This window comes from Styela clava, chromosome 11, assembly GCF_964204865.1.
Source record: "Styela clava chromosome 11, kaStyClav1.hap1.2, whole genome shotgun sequence".
NCBI classification, from domain to species: Eukaryota; Metazoa; Chordata; class Ascidiacea; order Stolidobranchia; family Styelidae; genus Styela; species Styela clava.
Genome location: NC_135260.1, coordinates 16,386,671 through 16,407,442, shown reverse-complemented (window position 1 = coordinate 16,407,442; position 20,772 = coordinate 16,386,671). Strand labels below are relative to the sequence as shown.

General features: G+C 34.9%; 2 protein-coding genes across 2 annotated transcripts; one reads left to right on the top strand and one right to left on the bottom strand.

Annotated features, from left to right (window-relative positions):
- The first annotated feature begins 15,069 nt into the window (after positions 1 to 15,069).
- LOC120347087 (small nuclear ribonucleoprotein-associated protein B'-like) lies at positions 15,070 to 15,927 on the top strand. The gene has a single exon (XM_039416923.2). The coding sequence runs from the start codon at positions 15,173 to 15,175 to the stop codon at positions 15,707 to 15,709; it is 537 nt and encodes a 178-aa protein (XP_039272857.2). The 5' UTR covers positions 15,070 to 15,172; the 3' UTR covers positions 15,710 to 15,927.
- A 720-nt stretch (positions 15,928 to 16,647) lies between these two features.
- Positions 16,648 to 20,772, bottom strand: LOC120347086 (uncharacterized). Its single transcript, XM_039416921.2, has 2 exons — positions 20,375 to 20,772; positions 16,648 to 19,595 (listed from the first exon to the last, which is right to left on the bottom strand). The coding sequence occupies exons 1-2, from the start codon at positions 20,537 to 20,539 to the stop codon at positions 18,738 to 18,740; spliced, it is 1,023 nt and encodes a 340-aa protein (XP_039272855.1). The 5' UTR covers positions 20,540 to 20,772; the 3' UTR covers positions 16,648 to 18,737.

The following is a 20,772-nucleotide window of genomic DNA, read 5'->3' as shown; positions in this document are numbered from 1 at the left end:
GGGAGTGAGTAAATCGAATTCAACGGTTTTCTTGAAAATTAGCAGGTGAATTCTGGCAATACGATAAAAACCCAAAAACTTTCAAGTTTTTTTTTATGGTGAGGTAAAGATATCCGCAAATATTCCATTGTTATTGCCTATACTACTACAGATTTAAAAAATGATTCTGGTTAATTAAAAGTATACCGTAATAAAGTCTATTCATCTGAACTCAAACAGCCTAGAAACATTAGTATAAAACATGAAAAACCAGTACATAATGCTCAATATTCATGTACAAATTATCTCCAAAACAAGTCAGAGTATCAATTGGGTTTCATAAGCCACATAAATATTTCTTACGATTACGGCATAATACACAGGAACCGAAAGTCTTACCGCTTTTGATAAAAGTCACTATCAGAATATATTGGTATTCAAAATAAAGAAAAAAATTGTTGTAATTCAAAATACTTTTACCTTAAAATTTGAAATAACTGAAAAAAATTCAAATGCCAAATTTTGGACAATTCAAACGATGAAGGTAATTGTCAGTTTTTGCTGATGTCAAAATCTTGTTCTATCACGTTTCTATTTCGCCGAGCCACACCTCTGGTAGTGTTACGTCATGCTAGAAAAGCCACGACTAAACTTGATAATTTGTATGTTGATAATTTGTATAGGTGTATTGAATTAAAATTTTTGTATAAAATTTGAAATCCTGTTTTGCCAATATAGAGCATAAAAGTATGCAATATTTTACAGAGAAAAGTATTTCCTGGCACTATTTCTCACATCAAATAATTACATAAATACAGAATTTCTATCGATGCGGCAAATTTTGACACAATAATTACTATATATATATCAAAAGCTGAACGGAAGACCGTATCGCGATGAACGTGATTAACAAACTTTCACAATCAGACGCTCAGAACAACACGCAGACGGTAATGGAACCGCGTTTGTTTACGACCAGTCCTATTTCGAAGATCAGATATTTCGGCGCATTCTGTGATCTCGTGAAATCGCGGATTCCCTCGTGAGGATCATTGTTGGATATGAGATATTTAATGGAATATGGCAAATGATCGTGACCTCAATTACAAGGGCGGAAAATATTAAAGAAAGCTTTTGCTTTGATTATTCATGCCATATATGCAAAAAATGATAAAGATATCATGAACAAGGACTAAAATTGGGATGGTATTCGAAGTACATTCAACTGTTTTTTTGGAAATCAAATAATAATTTACTTTATCTCTTTTTTGTTATTTTTTTTTGCTGAAGCTATTCGCAATACGCTTTCAAATAATTATTCATTTTTTTCAAATTTTATTTACAAGCATATTTACAGCATATTTTTGAAGAGTATAAGAACAAATATTTGAAAATTCAAGTTGTTCATAGCAGTTTCTCTTTTTATGAATTTCATAATACATTGACGAAATTTACACTGTACCATCCTATCTAAGCAAAAGTCAAGAAAAAGCGCTAATCAAAATGTTTTTAGTACATGAATATGACATTTTCTTACTAAAAATTGTAATGTTGCTTAGAGCGATTAAACTTTAGTAGGGGTATATTTAGTAAGCCACAAAATTTTTGGAGTCACTTGGCTAGTCACCAAACTCGTAATAGAACTAAAATAAAGAAAAATTAGAATAGAAGTATGGCCTAACTCTAACCTGGTACACACACTACGTTCCGGTGTCCGCCATCTTGGTACGCATACTTCAGGAGTACCCAAACTCAAATGGCATTATATTTCATTGGTCAATCAAGTCGTCGAAATGAAGCTAACTCAATATCGAAAATTGGCATTACAACATTTGTAAATGCATATTTGTATAACGTGCTGACATTTCAACGAGTTCATCTTCATAATGAGTTGAATTAAATTTATAATTGATTACAACAAAAAGTGATGTTTATTTTCATTTCCTATCTTTTTATACAGTTGAAGTTTTCGATAATTATATGCTTTAATATCGTGAACATGAAAAAGGTAAAAATATGGGGAAATTGACTGCTAAACGTGATGAATATATTATCTAATTCAAGTTATTGTCAATTAATCAAACATACGTTGCATAATATGACTTTTGTTTGTGCTCTATGTCGCGTCGTGGTCGATGTGGTCCAATATGACGAGATATTGTCTTGCACTCATGATAAAATTTTGATTTGATAAACTATGAAAAAAAATATATTGGATATAGTAGGGCGGGGGATGATGGCCCCCCTTATTGAAAATTATCTATATTTCGAAAACCTTTCTTCAAATATTCCTAAAACTTTGCAAGTACAAACATAAGGGGCTGAACTCTTTAGCCACTCGGCGGCGTCCGCCGGTCTCCAACCATCGCAACAGCAGAAACGTTTTTGAGCGAAAAAAAAATTCGGGGAAGTTGGACATATGGTCGGATATGACGGACATGTAATAAAATCGCATCAAAATACTAGTATTGCGTTCTGTTTCTTATCAGAATATCAAAATATGCAATGTATTTGGAAAAATTTTTGGGGCATTCGAAAATTCCCCCTATGTCCATCTTACCCCTTAAATTTTTGAAGTTGTGAACCCATATAATTGTTCACGAAAGTATGATAAAACACCACCTAGTAAAGCAGCCAAATTTTATTTGATCATACTTTCACACAAATTTTAATCATAACACCAAAAGAACATCTGGGATAGCATGAAAGCTATCGTCATGGAATTTTACATTCGAATGAAAATATTTATACAAAAAAGCTTCAAGCAGAGCAGTCATCACATTGGAAGGACACAATGTGTTTTCCATAAATCTTGGCACAAATATCGTGAAGCCACTTTTGGCATTTCTGGCACTGAATCCATCCCTCGTCCTCTTCGTCGTCAAAATATTTGACCTTGCATACAGCACAGAGGTTACTGTAACAATATCTTTCATGTCGCTCATTCTTACGTTTATTTTCTTTTTTCTTCCTGGGAGCTGCAACTTTCTTAGACGAGCTAGATGACATCGTTTCTGCGAGTGCTGTAGTTTTCCTGAACGAGCTAGGTGGCGTTGTTTCTGCGAGTGCTGACAGTTCGGCTACCTAATTCTCACTTGTTAACACTCTAATTCCTGCCTGAATGGCTTTCTTTGCCTCTTGGCTCTCTGAGTGGCTACTGGAAGAGGCAAATATATTCAAATGATAAACTGGTGCTATCAGATCTCTGCTATTTTCTTGCCTCAAAGAATCACTGACGATATCAGAAACTAACTGAACTCCTGGTGAAGTTCTACTTGAAAAAATCGTTAGAGAGCACAGAGCAGCATGGTTCACTTGTGACACTTTCTACCTCTGTCGTGGTGTTAACCTCATGAGATGGTACATCTTAGTCTCTATTTGTTATTTGCCTCTGTTTGATATTCTTTGGTATTTTCTCAACATTCTTTAGGATTTTCTGTTTCCCGAGCATCCAAAACTTGCATCTGGAAAAACATGATAGTACATAAGGGTAAGATGGCCACCCCCCATAATTTCATAAGATTATTGAGATTATCCAAGAAGTGTTTTGACAGGTAAAAGCAATAACAAAATTAAAAAGAAGACTTTCTGGTATCTTATTCACAAAGAACGGGTTTGAACGGTCAAAGTAAATATAAAACCGAAAAACGCAAGAAATTTATTACCCCCTCATAACCCCCCCATTTTTACATGATCACATGCTGAAAGATATAGTTAGCTGCTAGATGGCACAAGTCGCTCAGTTAGTCCTAAATCATTGTCAGTAAGTATAAACTTACCAACAAACGCGCGATTCAGAGTTCCTTCGCTGAAAATGAGCATATAGTGCCTCCAAGAAAAACGTGTCCTTACTAAATGCCCTTTTTTCACCCTTCAAAAATCACAAGCCACGTGGAAAGCTACACAACTGACGAACTACGCCAAGCGCTGAACCGAAATGGCTAGAACGAATTCCCTCCTTAGCAACGAACTCGGCAATGGCATTTGCAAAACCAAGCCCCATAAGATGTCGCCAATAGGTCAATTTGAAAAAAAGTGTCCATCTAACCCCGTGTGTCTATCTTCCCCCGCCCTACTATATAGATTATAAATTTGCTAAGATACTGTGATGTAACCAAATAATATGGCACTGCAAATGGATTCCAAAAATGCCAAAGTGCACAATTCGCTGTTAGAAGTTGGCTGGAAAACCGATATCTGTAGTTTTTTTTACAATATGAAGTGATGTAACAACGCTTTGATTATTCCGCATCCATAACCTTGTACAACATTCAACAACGTTATACAAAAAAATTCAGTTCATGATTCGGAAAACGATCATGTAGTTTTATTTCTGCCGCAAAATTTATCTTTTGCAATTATGCCATTAATGACGGGTTTCGTTGAAGCAATTTTAATATATCAATAAGGTTAATGCGCTTTAAATCGACGATGAAATCACGACCGACCCCTTGAATGGGAAGATAGGTTCGAACGCCAATGATAAAACGTATAATTACGGCTCAAACGTACATTTGTTTGTGCTGAACGGTCAGAATATAGGATTGCAAATGGAATTTCTTAGTGAGTCAACACGAAAATTTTGCCACAAATCCATTTCAATTTCTGGCCGTTTGATTTTGTGTTGTGAAGTTGTGCCGTTTTTTAATATAATAATATTCATATTGAAATGATGTCCCACATATTGCTGTTTAGTTTCTCATTAACAAGTTGCTGGGGTGTACATATGCCTCATTGTTCTTGGAATAAACACAATCACAAAATGTTTGGGAAATAGTGTCAAATCTGTTGAAAACGACAATTCGACGTTGCTCCATAGAAAGTGTCAGCTTTACGCATATATGTTCTGCGGAACTTCTGATATCATGATTGTGGCGTCTCTATTGTTATGATGTTCCATATTATCAGTTTGCTCAGTAAAACCTCTAATCAAAAAATGACAAATAATAATCATGACTCAACTGGTATTTGCGATTAAAATGAAAAAACAACAATTTTTTATCATTCTTTTCATCTCGAATGATTTGATAGAGACTCACTTCATTAGTTTCTTTATGAATTTAAATATCGAAGTTTCCAAATTAAAGGTATTTTGTGATGAACGTGATTCAATTTATACAATCTTATTTATTTGTTGTTTCTTTCAATATAGAAGAACATAATTACAGAGAACTATAATGTATATTTTCAAGCATTAACAATACTTTAGGATCGGTAATAATAAATTTTCAAATTTAAATTTCGAATGAGTGAATTATGTCGTATATTTAACGATGTGCCTTCGAGTGAAATCAAATCATTTCGTTGTTGATATCAGAAGTTACAACAACTCGACTGCTTTTTTGTGCATCGTTTTATAGCAGCTGTAGTTTAACCATTGTTTACACTAGGTAACGAAATTAGGATGGAATAAATGATTCAACATTACATAAATAATACTCACATAAACCGACCACCTCGCACTTACTGTGTTTAAAAGAAATCTTCGTTCAACTAAATTTACACCGAAACTTATTTCAGTCCCGTTTTTAAAATAACTATATTTGGGAAATTCCCTTTTGAGAAAGACTTATACATCATTTGCCCTAAAGTGTTACTTTTTTGCAGTTACTTCTTGGTAAATTTCAATTAATCAAGAAATTATAATTACAGGTATTGTTCAGTTAAATTAGCATATATTTATGATAGTGAAGTTACAGAAGCGTGAGGCGAAAAGAATGGGATTTGCTTTCGGATTTTCATCGTGGGAAAACTGGGGTATGGCAAGACTGTTTACGGTGGATATCCCACCAAATGATCCGTCAGATACACAGACTTTGAATAAAATATCAACTGGGTCCACATATTCTCACGGACTCGCTGGTACAACTATGATTCCGGGTTTGACTTGTAGGTAGGATATCTGTAATTCTAACTTGAGACTGTTGTGATTTATTTTGTAGAGACAACGTTCTAATTGCCACTCTAGACATTTTAAAATTACAGCGCACCCACTTTTGACGTATATATAGTATAAAGTTTAAAAGTGTAAATAATGAGTTAACAAAAAGTTGATAGCATCATTTACCGTATATCGGCAGAAGGCATTTTCATAGACAAATTGTATCCCATTGCTCATTGGTTATTTCTGTCTTCGGAGACACCTTGGAATATTTTTGTTCTTGTTCTACTATTGGACAAATCGTTTTCAAAATTCCAGTAGTTTGACTATACTTACACTACACACCAGACACGTTATTTTTCCCGCGTTATTTGCGACACAAAAAGCGTAAACTAACATACTAAAGCGAGAATGTTAATAAAGCATAAACGTCCAGATTAGTTTTTTCAGTACCAAGTTTAATCTTGAACAATTTTAATACACGAAGCATTATATAATACGAACTACAAACTATACAGGAGCGACAAACGAAAAAAAACAAAATGGCGGATTTTCCGTTTAGCAGCTGAACTTCAGCTAAGGCGAATCTAAAAGGCATAGCGTTTAATTGATCATTTTATCCACGGGGCAACAAACCTGAAAATGAAGATATTTATTACTAGCAATAACATGATACAACAATACAAAGAGCCTGAGATAGCAAAGATATACACATAACAATGAACAAAACAGTAAACCGTAAGGCCCGGAGTAACCAATCTTGTTGGATATTAAGTATATGCAAGATTGATGGTATGCGTCTCAAGAAATTGCTCCTTTCTCACCTGCTTGGAGTGAAATAGACGTAATTCACGATGATGACAAAAAACCTGATGATCGCCAAAGCCGACAAGTGGCATTTGTTGATCTCCACTCTAGCGTGAAAAGTTTGAGGGAGTGGATGATAGCTACTGCTCTTGAAAATCACAACGCGTGGAATATCTTTAACCCTTTCGGTAAAACAAGGCGTAAAACTGGAAGCCAATTGCTGGATAAAAACGTCCTTAATGCTGTTCGAAAAAATGAACACGACCAAGTTTTGACACTATATAATAAAATTCTCTAATGATATATGGTGTAACTATATTCAATATTACAGCCTGGTTCATAGAAAGTTAGAATTCAATTGTTCAACCATCAAATCGCATAAGAAATCTGATTCAAACTCAACCATTGAAAAAACAAATACCCGTATTTACGCATTTTTACTACCCGGGAAAACAGATTGATATCTTTCTTTCAGCAAATGGTTCTTATCCTAAAAAACTAAGATAAAACGAATAAAACCTATTCGAATAAAGTAGAGGGTTAATAAAATTTTACGGGTATTTCTATTTTATTTTACTATCAATAGACCATGCAGAAACGTGAAAATTAGAACAAAATATCAAGGTAGCAAAGTATGTAGTTCAACAATAATTTTGAAGAGTTTATGAAGATGATCTCCAATTACTACTGTTATTTAAATCTACGTTTTATGTTTAGTAACTTTGACCAACTTTGATTCATTCACGAAGCTCGACGCCAAAGATGCGTTTTAGACGTGATAGAGATTATGTAACTTGACATGGATCCACTTAATAGCACCATTTTCAACGAAAATTGTATAAAATTATGTTCTGGTATTTAAGGTATTTAATAATATAAAAATCGTCACATTGGTATTTGAAAAATGATGAGACAAATTTTGATATATATAGGAAATCACAGATAAGAAAATTCACGAAAATGTTTTCAATTAAATCAAAAAGGTATCGTCTGTTTTGAAATGTAACTTTGAACTTGAAACTTTCAGCCACATCAATTATTGCATTTTGATTAAAAAAAAACACTACAAGATAGAAGTGGAAAATTTGCAATTGTGAGGATTTCGCAGCCGGAAAACCGATTTAACCACGTTGTTATGACATGGATCATCAATGACTTTGTCAAAACATACTACCGCGTTTCATAAATACTATGTACTATATAGCACAGCCATTCATATACAGTTTTTGTTATTTTTAATTAGTCATTAAAATTTTTTAGTTATGTACTTAATGTATAAAATGGAATCTTCGTACTTCGAGCACTCGGAGTTGGAGTCACTATATACCAGTCAATAAAACCGTGATATGCACAAATGTTGGTCTGCATATTTCATACTTGCTGGCAATATTAATTACAGAATAAGGTTTACGATTTCTACAATAGTTTTTTTTCTGACAGTCTTGAACTGAAATGTTTCTGACTGAAAGTCTTGTTATTAACCGTCCCCTGTAAATATATACAGTGCGGTAAATAGTTTTGCGAACAAAGCGTCGTTTGCAAATAAGCTATTATACAGTTCTCACCTTTAGTTGGGGAATCGAATATCAAAACAAGTAAAACCCAAATCGAACATGCACAGCAATATATTTTCCAAATATCAATTGCTCATGATAAAAGCTGGTGCTCCCTACTAAAGCAGGACGAATATCCCATTCAATTATGGATGTACCAATCAATACCAGCATGAAAAATTCCCCTAACTTTATTTACTTAGCCGCTGTGTTTGGGACAGGGGCGGACTAAGCCCCTTTGGTGCCCTAAGCACTGGAGGCTTTGGTGCCCCCATATGTGTCTTTTAAAATACATATAATTAAGTGTATTATCCATCAAAAATACTCACAACCAACAGTAAAAAAATAAAAATTCTACGAACATTCTTAGGTTTTCTTACAATTTTTTGACTGTGAAATTTTGCTCATATTCCCAAAACTAATCCTATTCTTACATAATACATCTTTTACATTAAATAATGAACAACACAAAATTTTGAAAAGATGAAATTGAAATAAAACAATACCAACAGTAAGGAAGCAAACGATGTTTTTCGGTACATTTACTTGAATTTGATTCTGATAAATTTTCTCATATTATAAAAACAAGTCTCTCTCCATACTAGATACTACGCCACTGACATTACAAAGGCACCACTAACATTTGAAAAGACAGAAGTCTTTCACTTACTTTTGAAAAGTTTTTTCCTAATTTTTTTAGCTGCAAAGTCTTTGATTAGATCCTCAAAACTAAGCTTATGTAACACATCTGCCTCTATCTATACTCAACAGAGATAAAGCATCTAGTATTCTAGTCTGTCTTGTTTCATAGTTGTTCTGTATGGGTTTTTAATATACTTCAGCTGAGAAAATGAACGTTCTGCTGAACAATTTGTGATCATTAATGTTAAAAATATTCGAAAACTATTGTCTACATTTGGAAAGGCGCACGCAATGTTATATTCTACAAGAATTTTGTAAAGTTCAGCATGACTGAATCTTGATTTTTTTTTCCTGTGTCATTGAATTTATGGAGCACATATAAATGAAACTGCTGAAGCTCAGCTGAGAAATTACTGTTGAAATCTTCTGGGTAAGCATCAATAAGCTTTTGACAACCCTGCGAATACCTGCCCTTCTCAGCAGATGAAGAGACATTTGGTTGCAGTGGTAGCGTGAGCGCTTCATAGCGTTCAAATTCATCTCGTGGAATGCGCAGCTGGCCTCGTAATGTTGCATACAGATGCGCGCATGTTTGTAAGTCTACATTCTCACTTTGCAGAACTTGACTTACTCTGTGAAAATTCTGTAAAATTTCATTCCAAAACAATAACATAAAACGAAATCCAGCTCTTGCATTTTATCTGCAATATAAGTAGTCTAGCTGCCTAGGTTTGCATCAACTGGCTTAGCAGAATATGATTTCCATATATTCTGGGAATTGTCACGATTAAGACTCATGCGTCAAGTCTCAACGTGAATCGAAATACCAGATGAACCGAGTACAAACTGCAGTTTAAAATTTTACCAGTACTTATTAGTCTAGTCTACCTTACCAGAAAACTCCCCAACTTCGCTGACCTCTAGATCGCTGAAATGCGATCGCGGAACCGCCACATAGTGCACCATTTTTAATTTTGATGTTGTCGCTACACCAAACTTTCGACAAGTAAGTTTCAGTGTTCATCACTAATGTACCTTCCCCGAGCATCAACCTCCTTGTTGACTTCGAGTAATTGGCCAATCAGCAAGATGCAAAAAAGTGACGTAACAATGCACCCTTTTCGCATCCGCTCAGACACTTTTCTCACTCAGACAGATTTTCAGGCATGGTTGTAAACATTACCTCGTTTTCGCGTTTTTTATCTCTATTCGTTAGTTTTCAGTTGTGTTTCGGAAATTTGAGTATAAATCAGATAATTAAATGATCACCATGTCTTTTTATAAGTTTTAATTCAATTGCAGTAAATGAAAAATTGGTGTAAAAATAGCTGTGTTAGACCAGGCTAAAATTCCTTACCGGTACTTATAAAAAGGTGATTATTGTACGCCATGGAACATAATGATGGTCTCAACAAATACCCCATTTTACAGGGGCCAACTCGCGAAACCACTCTTAAAATAAGCCCCGAGAATTTTGCAATTGTAAAGTATAGGAAGAATTTTTCGGGGTCAAAGGTCGAGGAAAGGTCCATTGATGTACACGATTTTTTAAAGATAGTTCGCAAACCTCCAAACATTGATCGAGAAGCTTAATATGATGCTTGAGGAAAAGAAAATACGAACGAGTCTGAGTTGTCTGTTCAACTCGTAATATTTTATTAAACACCGATGAACTATTGAAAATTCTGTTATAAAAATTTCTGTGGTGCCCCCCTTTGCTTGGTGCCCTAAGCACGTGCTTATATTGTTTACTGGTTAATCCGCCCCTGGTTTGGGAACTACCCCGGCACGCGCCGGTTACTAATCATGCACATATTTTACAAGTTGTTTTACAACGCTAATAATATTATTTTAAGGCCACCACAATCGCGCCGCCTTGTTTTGATTGTCAACAGAAGCTTTTCTTGACAGCCAAGCGCGTCTATGTAAACTGTTCAGCTGATTGCTACTTACGGCCGCCGGGTTCTTATGTCAAATTTTGTTGTTTTAGACTAGAAACAATTGTGATTGATACAACACTGTTCACGACACGATTTTTATTGCGTAAAGTGGGAAGGAAAAATTAGATGATTCCAGCAATAAAAATAGGGGATATATAATTGCTTCGAAATGATAGTTATAATTTTGTACATTTTCGAATAAAAATATTAATCGTTACACGAATGAAATGTTCAAAATCAGTACCGATACCAACTCTTTTCGAAGTAGTACAGGCGTTGCACCGCGTTATTGTGTGAATATGCTTCTGCACTATGGAGGTCACCTTATCTCGTTACCCACCCCTACATAATTTTGAAAGTCGGATGGGAATTAACATGTTACGGCTTGTGTTAGAAACAAGAGGCATGTTCCTACTTTTTCATTCATGATTCGAACTACGACATGTTATTTCGGAAAAACATGGTTTTCGTAACACGAGATGTGGAATTCTATTCTGACGTGTTTCTGCTATAGAATGAATCACAATGGGCCAATATAAGAGCTGGTGTTTTGAAGTTATCTTTCCTGTGATCTACTATGGTATCAGTCGCCCATTAAAGAAATCAATGTGAGTAAGATGTATTGATGTGTAATATGCATCGTACTTGAAAAAGTATTGAAGATAAAAACTCACATAATCAATGATGTCTTGTCTGTAAATAATATATATATATATACCAGTTTTCGGGATACATTTATCAATTTCTATTGATTAATCAAACTAGCTCATTATTTGGTTAGTTACGAAACACGTCACAAATTGCGCTTGAATCTTTACAATGCAACGTAAATATTAAAACTTTGATTAATTGACAATATCATCGCCAGCAACATGTTCTTTCCGCCCATTTTGTGGTGATAATAACGCCTTGACGAATTAGTAAACTTGTCTTATGAAACACCGCTATCAAGTTTCTCATCGGTTGCTGTATTAAAGGCCCCTGTCACACTATCCGACATTTGATACATAACTTTAAAAAGCGTCGAATGCCGAACGGATAGATGCAAGATGAGATTAGGTTGATGATCAAGCGACTTTAGAACCAACGCAAAAATAAGAACAGTCGGCTACACCAAGTTGCTATAATAATTTAGTCGGAGCTGAATTTGATGAAAGTATTCGAAATCATCATTCATTATCTGTATATTGAATCACAACCATTGCTGTTTGTATGCCAAATTTTTCTTCCGGTTTTCTTTCCGAGAATATCAACATTTCGTAAAAAACTCAAGCAACGAAACTCCTTTGAAATTTCCTCTTGCTTCAGTTCTTCGGAAATGGAAACCTTGAATCTTTCGAAGCTTTATCATTTTCAATCATACTCATGAAGCAGCCAAGCAAGATTACTGACATCAATTTGGTAACCTGATACAAAATTGGTGCAACGATTACCCACGTCGCAGCTTCTTATGTTGCCCTTGAATGTTGTGGTCTGCGTGAGGAGGAGTATCCGTTACTTTGTTCTTTGCGTAGACCTACCTACTTATCATTCTAAGCTTCACCTTTTTATTGCTAATAAATGTATGTCGCTCATACATATATCGGGCAATTAATAGAATGCATCACATGCAGGTCGGTATTCCAATATTTTCGCGAAAAAATATTTGAAATTTAGAAGTAAAAATCTATAATATAAGTTCGTTTATATCTAGTATTACTTGCCTGGAGTGAAGACAAATTTTTAGTTAGAACTTTGATGACTGCACTTATAAAAGCTTTTATTCAAACGAAGGTATCTTGTTATGTATAAATGATAAACGTTTATTATTATTATATATTATTGGATTTTGTGTTGTCTTTATTGATAAACATATGACACCCAACTGTATGTACAAATCACCGTATTACAAGTATATTCATTCTTTGGTTTAATCAATATTTATGATAAATGTGCATGATTTCTCGACTCAAGCACCAATAGTTGCAAGCAGTATATCTATCTATATATCTTACCATTACGAGGCGAAGTAAAATACATGCTCTTGTTGTGTTTGCAAAAATTACCCCAATCACTTATGATATTTTACGAACAACATTTTTTGTTGTTGAAAAAACAAAGTTGGTTACACAATTGTCTTTTAAAGTCCAGTGTTTCAGTCATTGAGTTCGTTGAATGCGATTAGAAAAATCAATAGTTGTAATTGCGAGTAGACATGGTTAAATAGTCCCAATTGCCATTTAAATGCTCTCATCCGTCGTAGGGTATGCCAGGTTGTCAGTCGAGCATTGTCGATTTTAGGTAGTCTCGTGGCGCCCACAAGCGAGCTTTCAGAAAGACTATTTCCCCAGCCAATAAAATAAAAAACGGAACAGGACTAAAGATGGGTTCCGAGCAGAGCACTGATATCTAATTGGGTTTAATTATTGGACACGTCAGTGTACATAACGATCGTTTCAATATTATGTTGTTGTTCTTGTTAGTCTTCTCTTTTGTCATGATGACATCGCTTTTCTCTCCGAATACTGGACCAATTGCTTTGGAATTTTCAGCGGTTAAAGATTAAATTTTTTGCCAGAAGGCTATTACTTTTACTTATTTCAAAAATTAGCGACATCTTGTGACGTGTTCATATATTTGAGCACAGCTCTCTTTTTAAAATTATCTTTTATAGCGGGAGCAACATTAAATAAAACATATTACGTGTAAATGTGGAGAAATTAATGATGTTATCGTTAGTATTCATCAAAAATTATAGTCAAATTTTTCTTCAATGTATTCCCGACCCTTGACCCCAGAAAAAATCTCAATTTTTCATACTTATCTTGAGAGTGTTTTGAAAAGCGGAAGCTTATAAACTGGTTTTCAGGTTTCAAACCATCATTTTTAATAGAATTATTCAGTCACTTGCCGGTTACACGTACTGATAGCCAATTTTAGCCCAGTCCATCGCATCTTATCCAGGACTAATTTTTGATTAATATAACTAAACTAACGCTCAATTAAATTAGCTGATTTACAACTGATTATTGGAAACACAAACGAAAACTGACAAATACGCAAAACCACGAAAACGAGCCAATGTTCACATTTACAACCATGATTGAAGATTTGTCTGAACGGCTGCAAAAATTGACATTGTTACGTCATCGTAGACTCGGTTATTATTACGGAAACAAGATAGCAATGCTCAACTATATGAACACGAAAGCCAAATCGAAATAATTTACGCATAATTTCTTCAAAAATACTATCCTGGACCATAGCAATATAGTCTTCGTTGTAACCTTATTAGAGTGTTAATTTTCCCTCTTTTTAATTTGTATATAAGCCTTCAAAATTGTATCTGTCAAAAATATTTTGTGCATATTGTTTGTTTTCCTTGGTTTTTAGTTTTACATTTGCCAAATCTGCATACTCTTTAAGTTTTTCTTTATTTTTTCTTGTTTTTCTTTATTTTTTCTTGTTTTTTTTTCATATTTTTCTTCAGTGCTTTCTCTCGTGAAAGTTGTATAATTACTTTGTTAGATAATCTGCACAGTAGACTCAATTATGTATATTGTCGCAATTACTGGTATTCAGTAGTTGTGCCTCATTTAGGTACTTTTTATACTAACCTGCATCAGCTAGGTGTCGCTGCTTGAAGACCTCTATAGGTCCCTCGCGACTCCGGTCACACGATTATCACGATCAGTATATTCATTTGTTGTAAGTTTTCTATATGCTTGTTTTTTGTGATGAAAATAAAAGATTGATCGATTGATTGCTGTAACTGTGGATCGTCGTATCTTACTGGTACCGGTACCCGAACTACCCTAGCTTTATCAGTTCCTGAAACAATCATGATTCGTGCGTCTTGTACCAACTTGAATTAAAATGCTAAATGATTCGACACACAACTGTAGTATAAAATTGTTTACAGTGCTCTGACTTATACAGTAGCTTACCGTACCCAGATTACAGTGCGGTACCTGCTTGCTGATATCGAAAAACTTCCGACTACGAATTCGGAAAAAAAAAACGTATACGCCATGGCCTAGTAAGAAAGCCCTCACGCCTGTCGATGGAAAACCATTTTTTGCACCTTGCTGATTGACCAATGTTACTGAAGTCGATTCTCGTGGGAATTAATTATTATATTGAATTAATTATTCATTTCAATTTGTATATGGATGTGCTTTCAGTATGGTGAGAAAATAAACTACTGATGGAACATCTTAGATTGTGTTTGGCGCTGTCGACACGGTCAACTTCACAGGATGTTGTCACGTGATTAGCGTCGTGCTTGCTTTTCCTTCGAATTCGTCGTTCATTTGTTTTTGACTATCGCGTGTCGTTCGCGAAATTTTACTTGTCTGCTTCAAGCGCAGAATATTATTTGAACAGTAATCATGCCACCGAAAGGGGGTTCAAAGCTGAATTATCATGTCAATTATAGAATGAGATGTATTCTTCAGGACGGGAGAACATTTATCGGAACCTTCAAGGCGTTCGACAAACACATGAACCTTATTTTGGTTGATTGTGACGAGTTCAGAAGAATAAGACCAAAGAAGGGATCAACCGATCGGGAAGAAAAGCGCACTTTGGGTTTAGTATTGCTCAGAGGAGAACATTTGGTTTCCATGTCTGTGGAAGGTCCGCCACCGCACGAGAAGGGATATGGTGGCGGCCCCATGGCAGGAGGTGATCGCGGCCCAGGACAGAGCAGAGTGGCGGGAAGGGGTATGAGTGGCCCAGGTGGTCCTTCACCAGGTTTAAGAGGACCGGTACAAGGTATAGGTGGCCCAGCACAATCATCTATGATGCCTCAGAGAGGACCTGCTCCAGGATACGGACCTCCTGGGATGAGAGGTCCACCACCGGGAATGGGGCCACCACCTGGCATGGGAAGAGGGTATGGCCGAGGCTATGGTGGTGGATATTAGAGCATGGATTTGCATCAAATCAAGATGCCATTGTGTTAATAAGCGATCTTGAAATGGACTGTGGGCTTATTCGGCTTCATGTTTTTGATGACCCATGGATACTTTTTGCTGAACGCTGCTAAACGTTTGCTTTTCAGTTTTTACTTGATCACTGGCAGTTTTAACTCATTTTTTTACCACATTACATTGATCATTTTGAATAAACACTGAGTAATGTGTGTCAGTCTGTTCAAGTATAAGCTAAATATTCAGGAAGCCATTGCAGCATGGCAATGATTAAAATTGTGGTTACTTTTTTGAAAATTGTTTGTATATAAAACTATTTGGGCTTTCTTTTTCATCGTAATAACTCGAATATTAGGTCGTTATTTCAAAGTAATCCCTACTTTTCCTTGATTTTGTTTAGTTCCAAGCATCAGAATAATTTACTACAAAGTATAGCCCATCCACAATGTCATTTACCTAATAATTTGTGCTTGGCTCGCTATTACTTAGACCAATCATTTTTATAGTCAGTAAGTCATCGACAGAGGGCAATAGATTTCTCAAAACTAATATGGAAGCCCTCCTGTGATTTTCACGGTTAGACATTAGCAGGCATAGAGAATTTAGATAAATATTGCGAGGACGATGAATGCTGAATGAAGCCAAACATTATTGAGTAGATGGCTATACACAAAGTATCTCAGCACATGACTACTGATGAACTATCTATTCTGTCGGTATATAATCTAACCTTGATACTGCCAAGCCATAAATAACATCATTTATTGTCTCTTCCAACCCCTGAATTAGTTGAACTACTACTACTACGAGCGATCTATTACTGAACATTGCAAAATTACAGTCAAAACTTGAAGCCGAGGCTCGGGTAGAAATAATGCTATATTCGTGCCTTAACAACAAACTATATATCATCTTATCCATATACACAAGAATTAAAAAGTAGTGAGATTTACTATGACAACCTTTACTCCCGTATATAAAATTTATAACATAGTTTTCTCCCTGAATTTTTTTTGTTACACAGCAATGCAGGTGATTATTCATAAAGATAGATCTAAGAGTTTGAGTTGCATATATTAGCCAATCAGTGCAGTGGTGTTACACAAGATAAAGCGAATGACAAAGGTAATATATCGAAGGTAACAAAAAGCATGGAATTAGTATTACAGGATTGGCGTTTTGCTAAAATAACTACCCAAACAGAGTATTATTACTTGTTAACAATGGATGTTCAATTTCTCTGCTTATTTCTGGGAAATTGACCAACCCATTTGAAACATATATCCAGTATGCAAGCACCAACCCAGGAATACACTTTAAATTGTCATCAAATATTTTGCAATGGTAACATATAGATAAAATTCTTCTTGGGTCAAAAACCTGAGAAACATCCATTATTTTAACAATCATCTAATTTGAATAAACCAACAGTTGACATGAAATTTGAGCAGTTCGTTTATTGATTTATCAACCAATCTTTCCTCTTGTACAGTGTTGGAGTGAATCATCAATTTATTTCACAATCAAAATGGACAACAAAACATTGAAAACTAAAGTAACATTATAGACTTATTGCAGTACTTACAAACATTCTGTACCATTCTGATTAATATAAGACACATTACAGCAGTGAAATCATCAAAAGAACAAAATTTGTTGCTAAAAACAAAATGTAGTAATAAAACTGGAGAAATCTTGCTCTTTAACTATTCAAAAACAAGATACTTGGAACACATAATTTCACTGATTGATACAGAACTTTGTCAGGGGATCAAACAAGTGTCAGTCTTGAAAATTAATTAAAACAAATTATTGTAAGATTTTACAGGTTTGTAACAAAGTATCAAAAGCACCAAGCTTATAATAATAGAAGATAATTAAGGCACTGTTTATTTATAAATTTCTCCATTCAAATCAAAGTTGAAAATCTTGTTTAAATATTTTGAATGTTTCTCTTCTTCGAACCCTATTACATCACTATTAACAGAAGGATTGTTTGTGTCCAACTAAGGCTATTATATTTGCACTTGAAAAATATTGGGTGATCACAGAAAGTTAAAGTCAGGGAATGGCAGCATTGACTGATAAGTTAATTTTTTTTGTATGATAAATTGTGATGAATTTAACTTAAGGAACATGGTGTAAATACAATGCAAGGTAATAATATCTATCTGAAACTGTTAACCACAGGTCCAACAATTTCTACGCATTTGGGATGGCAGACTCGAACTAGTTAGGTAAATAATAACGTTGTTTTACTGAATTAACAAGTTATGTAAGCTGTTCGAGATACATACACAAAGTGGTACCTAAGGTAAACTTTTACAGATGCAACGAAACATCACATCAGAAAACATGATGCCAAGTGATCATTTGCATATTACAATTTAAAAATGTGATATTAGTCTGGTATGTTAAGATTTGTTAAAATCTAAATATGGTCATTCAGTGGTTGTAGAATTTCAGATTAGTACAATACAAGTCACTTTAAATTCTATATTAAATAATTATACAGAAAAATCATGATATGGTTGATCTTCTTAAATTACATGATGAATAAAGTCCAATAATATAATGGGGGTAACTGAATTGAAAATTACTCAAACAAAAAATTTCCAGCCATCTTCAGGTGTGAGTTTCCGGCCCTACTCAAGCATGGGCAGGAAATTTGACAATTGTTAAATCTAAGTGCATTTAGCATAACTAAAGTTATTTAAAAATTAAATATTTATAAACAAAATAAAGACAGACCAAAATTTTAAAAACAGTATTGAATACAGTTATAAATTTGTTCTAGTGTGATGATTATCTCAAACAAATTCCAAATAATACATAAAAATAATTGGTAAATTATAAATAAACTCTGTTAAAAGATGAGAATAGCACAAATGAATAGTTTATCAATATTAAAACATGTCTGCATGTTATTACATGTGGGTAAGTAATAAAGCTTGGGTCAGGTTTAAAACAAATTATTTTTAAAAATGAGAAAATACAATGAGGTAAGATGATCTATTGCAAATCATTCTTCTTCTGCATTTTCAAGAACAGGTGTGTTGTGGGTGAATGTTACTTCGCCATACTGAATTTCAGGAATATTATGGTGCAATTCATGTACACGATTTTCACTGAATTCAGGGATTTCATGAACTAATGTACTGGGACTATCAGCAGCCTGTGGTAAATTATGCACCAACATTGTAATTCCTTCTAAGAGTATGGGAATACGATGCTTTAATTTTGTGATTCCTGCTCTAAGCAATGGCAGCCTCCATGTTAAAAGACTCTTTCCTATATTAAGAAAAGGGATGCGTTGTTTGAGGTCAGAAGTGCCAGCATTAAACAACGGCTCATTTTGTATTAAATCAGATTTGTCAAAATTTTCTGTCATTTGTGGTGTGCTTTGTATAAGTACACCTGGCGGATTCTTAATCAGAGGTTCATTTTTCTCCAAACTTGAAGCTGATAGTCCACCAGCAATTTCAGGTTCATTTTTTATTAGTTCGGTCCCAGATTCATTTTGTAATAGAGGAACATTCTGCTTCAGTATTCCTTCAGATTCTTTCAAAATCTCTGGTAAATTCCATTCAAATTCAGTAGAACCTTCACTTGCCAACAGCAATGGCACACTTTCTTCAATAACAAAACTTGTGAGCCCATTGGCAATTTCAGGTTTAGTTTTCCTGAGAGTCACATGATCTGGATCAAACATTAAAAGTGGTTTTGAATTTCTTGTTTCACAACTTTCCGGCCTATTTAATATTATTGGAGTCTCCCAATGAAAAGACGAATCACCAGGGCACATCTTAGGGTCATCAAAAACCAAGGTAAAGCCACTGTCCATCAATGCCGGCTCTTCTACATGGAGATCAAAGTCAATCTGGGTAAATAAGAATAGAAACAGAATGTTTCAGTACAGAATTTCCAAATGAAAATATCAAAATAAGATATTGAGTATTACATGGTGGTTAAATATATAATTTGGTATAGTTCGATAATATAGTCTAATATGTGCAATCCATAATAGTTTTAGAATTCCACATACAGACATATTATTCTACAGTAGTATGCATCCTCTAATTCTGATTCCGCATCCAATAACAAAATTGTACTTTAGAGAAAAAAGCTGAAGTTAAAAATTTGTTGAACATGCTACTATTTGGAGTCGCAGTTCTTACCACTTCATGGCAGCTCCTGTCACGAAAGAACCGCAGCGTTTCTTGCCATGGTTTTATGGCGCTATTCAGTAATCAGTATTACCGGTATATTCACAAAGTCATGTACCAGATTTTAGTTTATCATGCGGAATTAGGCTATATCTATTTAAACCTGAATCCTAACCTCAAATCCATCAAAACTGTATCCATAAGAAAAATGTTCCAACTTACCCAATATTTATCACCATTGGGGGAAGCCCTACCATTACAACCAACATGCTGTGGTTACGGCAGCAAAATTTCATCCACCTTTGGTTTTCAATTTGCTTCCGGGGTAACGGCAGCTCGCCATTGGTTTGTAACAGCTGAAAAGTCGGTCGCCATAGGTTCGGCTATATCGACCATGGTTTGGAAATCCCGCCATGGTTTTGCGGTAGCTGTAGGCTAGACGCCACAAAATATAAAATACTCGAAACTCAAATAAAATTTACCCTAGGCCTACCTCTGCTATTCTTGGCATTTCATGTGAATAACTTGCTGTTCCTCTTGCTATTGCAGGCTCACTTTGACGATGCTTTGTTTTAGTTAACTTAATATCTGGAGGAATGTTCAGCTTCCATACATCTTCACGTTTACGACGGCCTTCGCTCGGATCATAGTTAGCCATTGTTCAGTGAACAATGTTCACAACAGCACACTCAGACACTCCTGCCTGTCAGGGTTTACCTACAGTCAGACCGATGTTGATATATAGGTAATGCCGGTACTGATTACAAGATTAAAGTACATCTCCAAATGATACTTGAACCACAACATACACTAGAAAACAAAAAAGAGATAACTGAACACTGGTTTAGAAAACTGAGAAATGCTAGAAATTGCACCAGGCCAGTTCATCAT

Coding starts and splice junctions, on each gene's coding strand:
- LOC120347087 (XM_039416923.2), top strand. CDS start 15,173: ATGCCACCGAAAGGGGGTTCAAAGCTGAATTATCATGTCAATTATAGA.
- LOC120347086 (XM_039416921.2), bottom strand. CDS start 20,539: ATGGCTAACTATGATCCGAGCGAAGGCCGTCGTAAACGTGAAGATGTA. Junction 19,596..20,374: donor AAATGCCAAGAATAGCAGAG/GTAGGCCTAGGG, acceptor TTATTTACCCAG/ATTGACTTTGATCTCCATGT.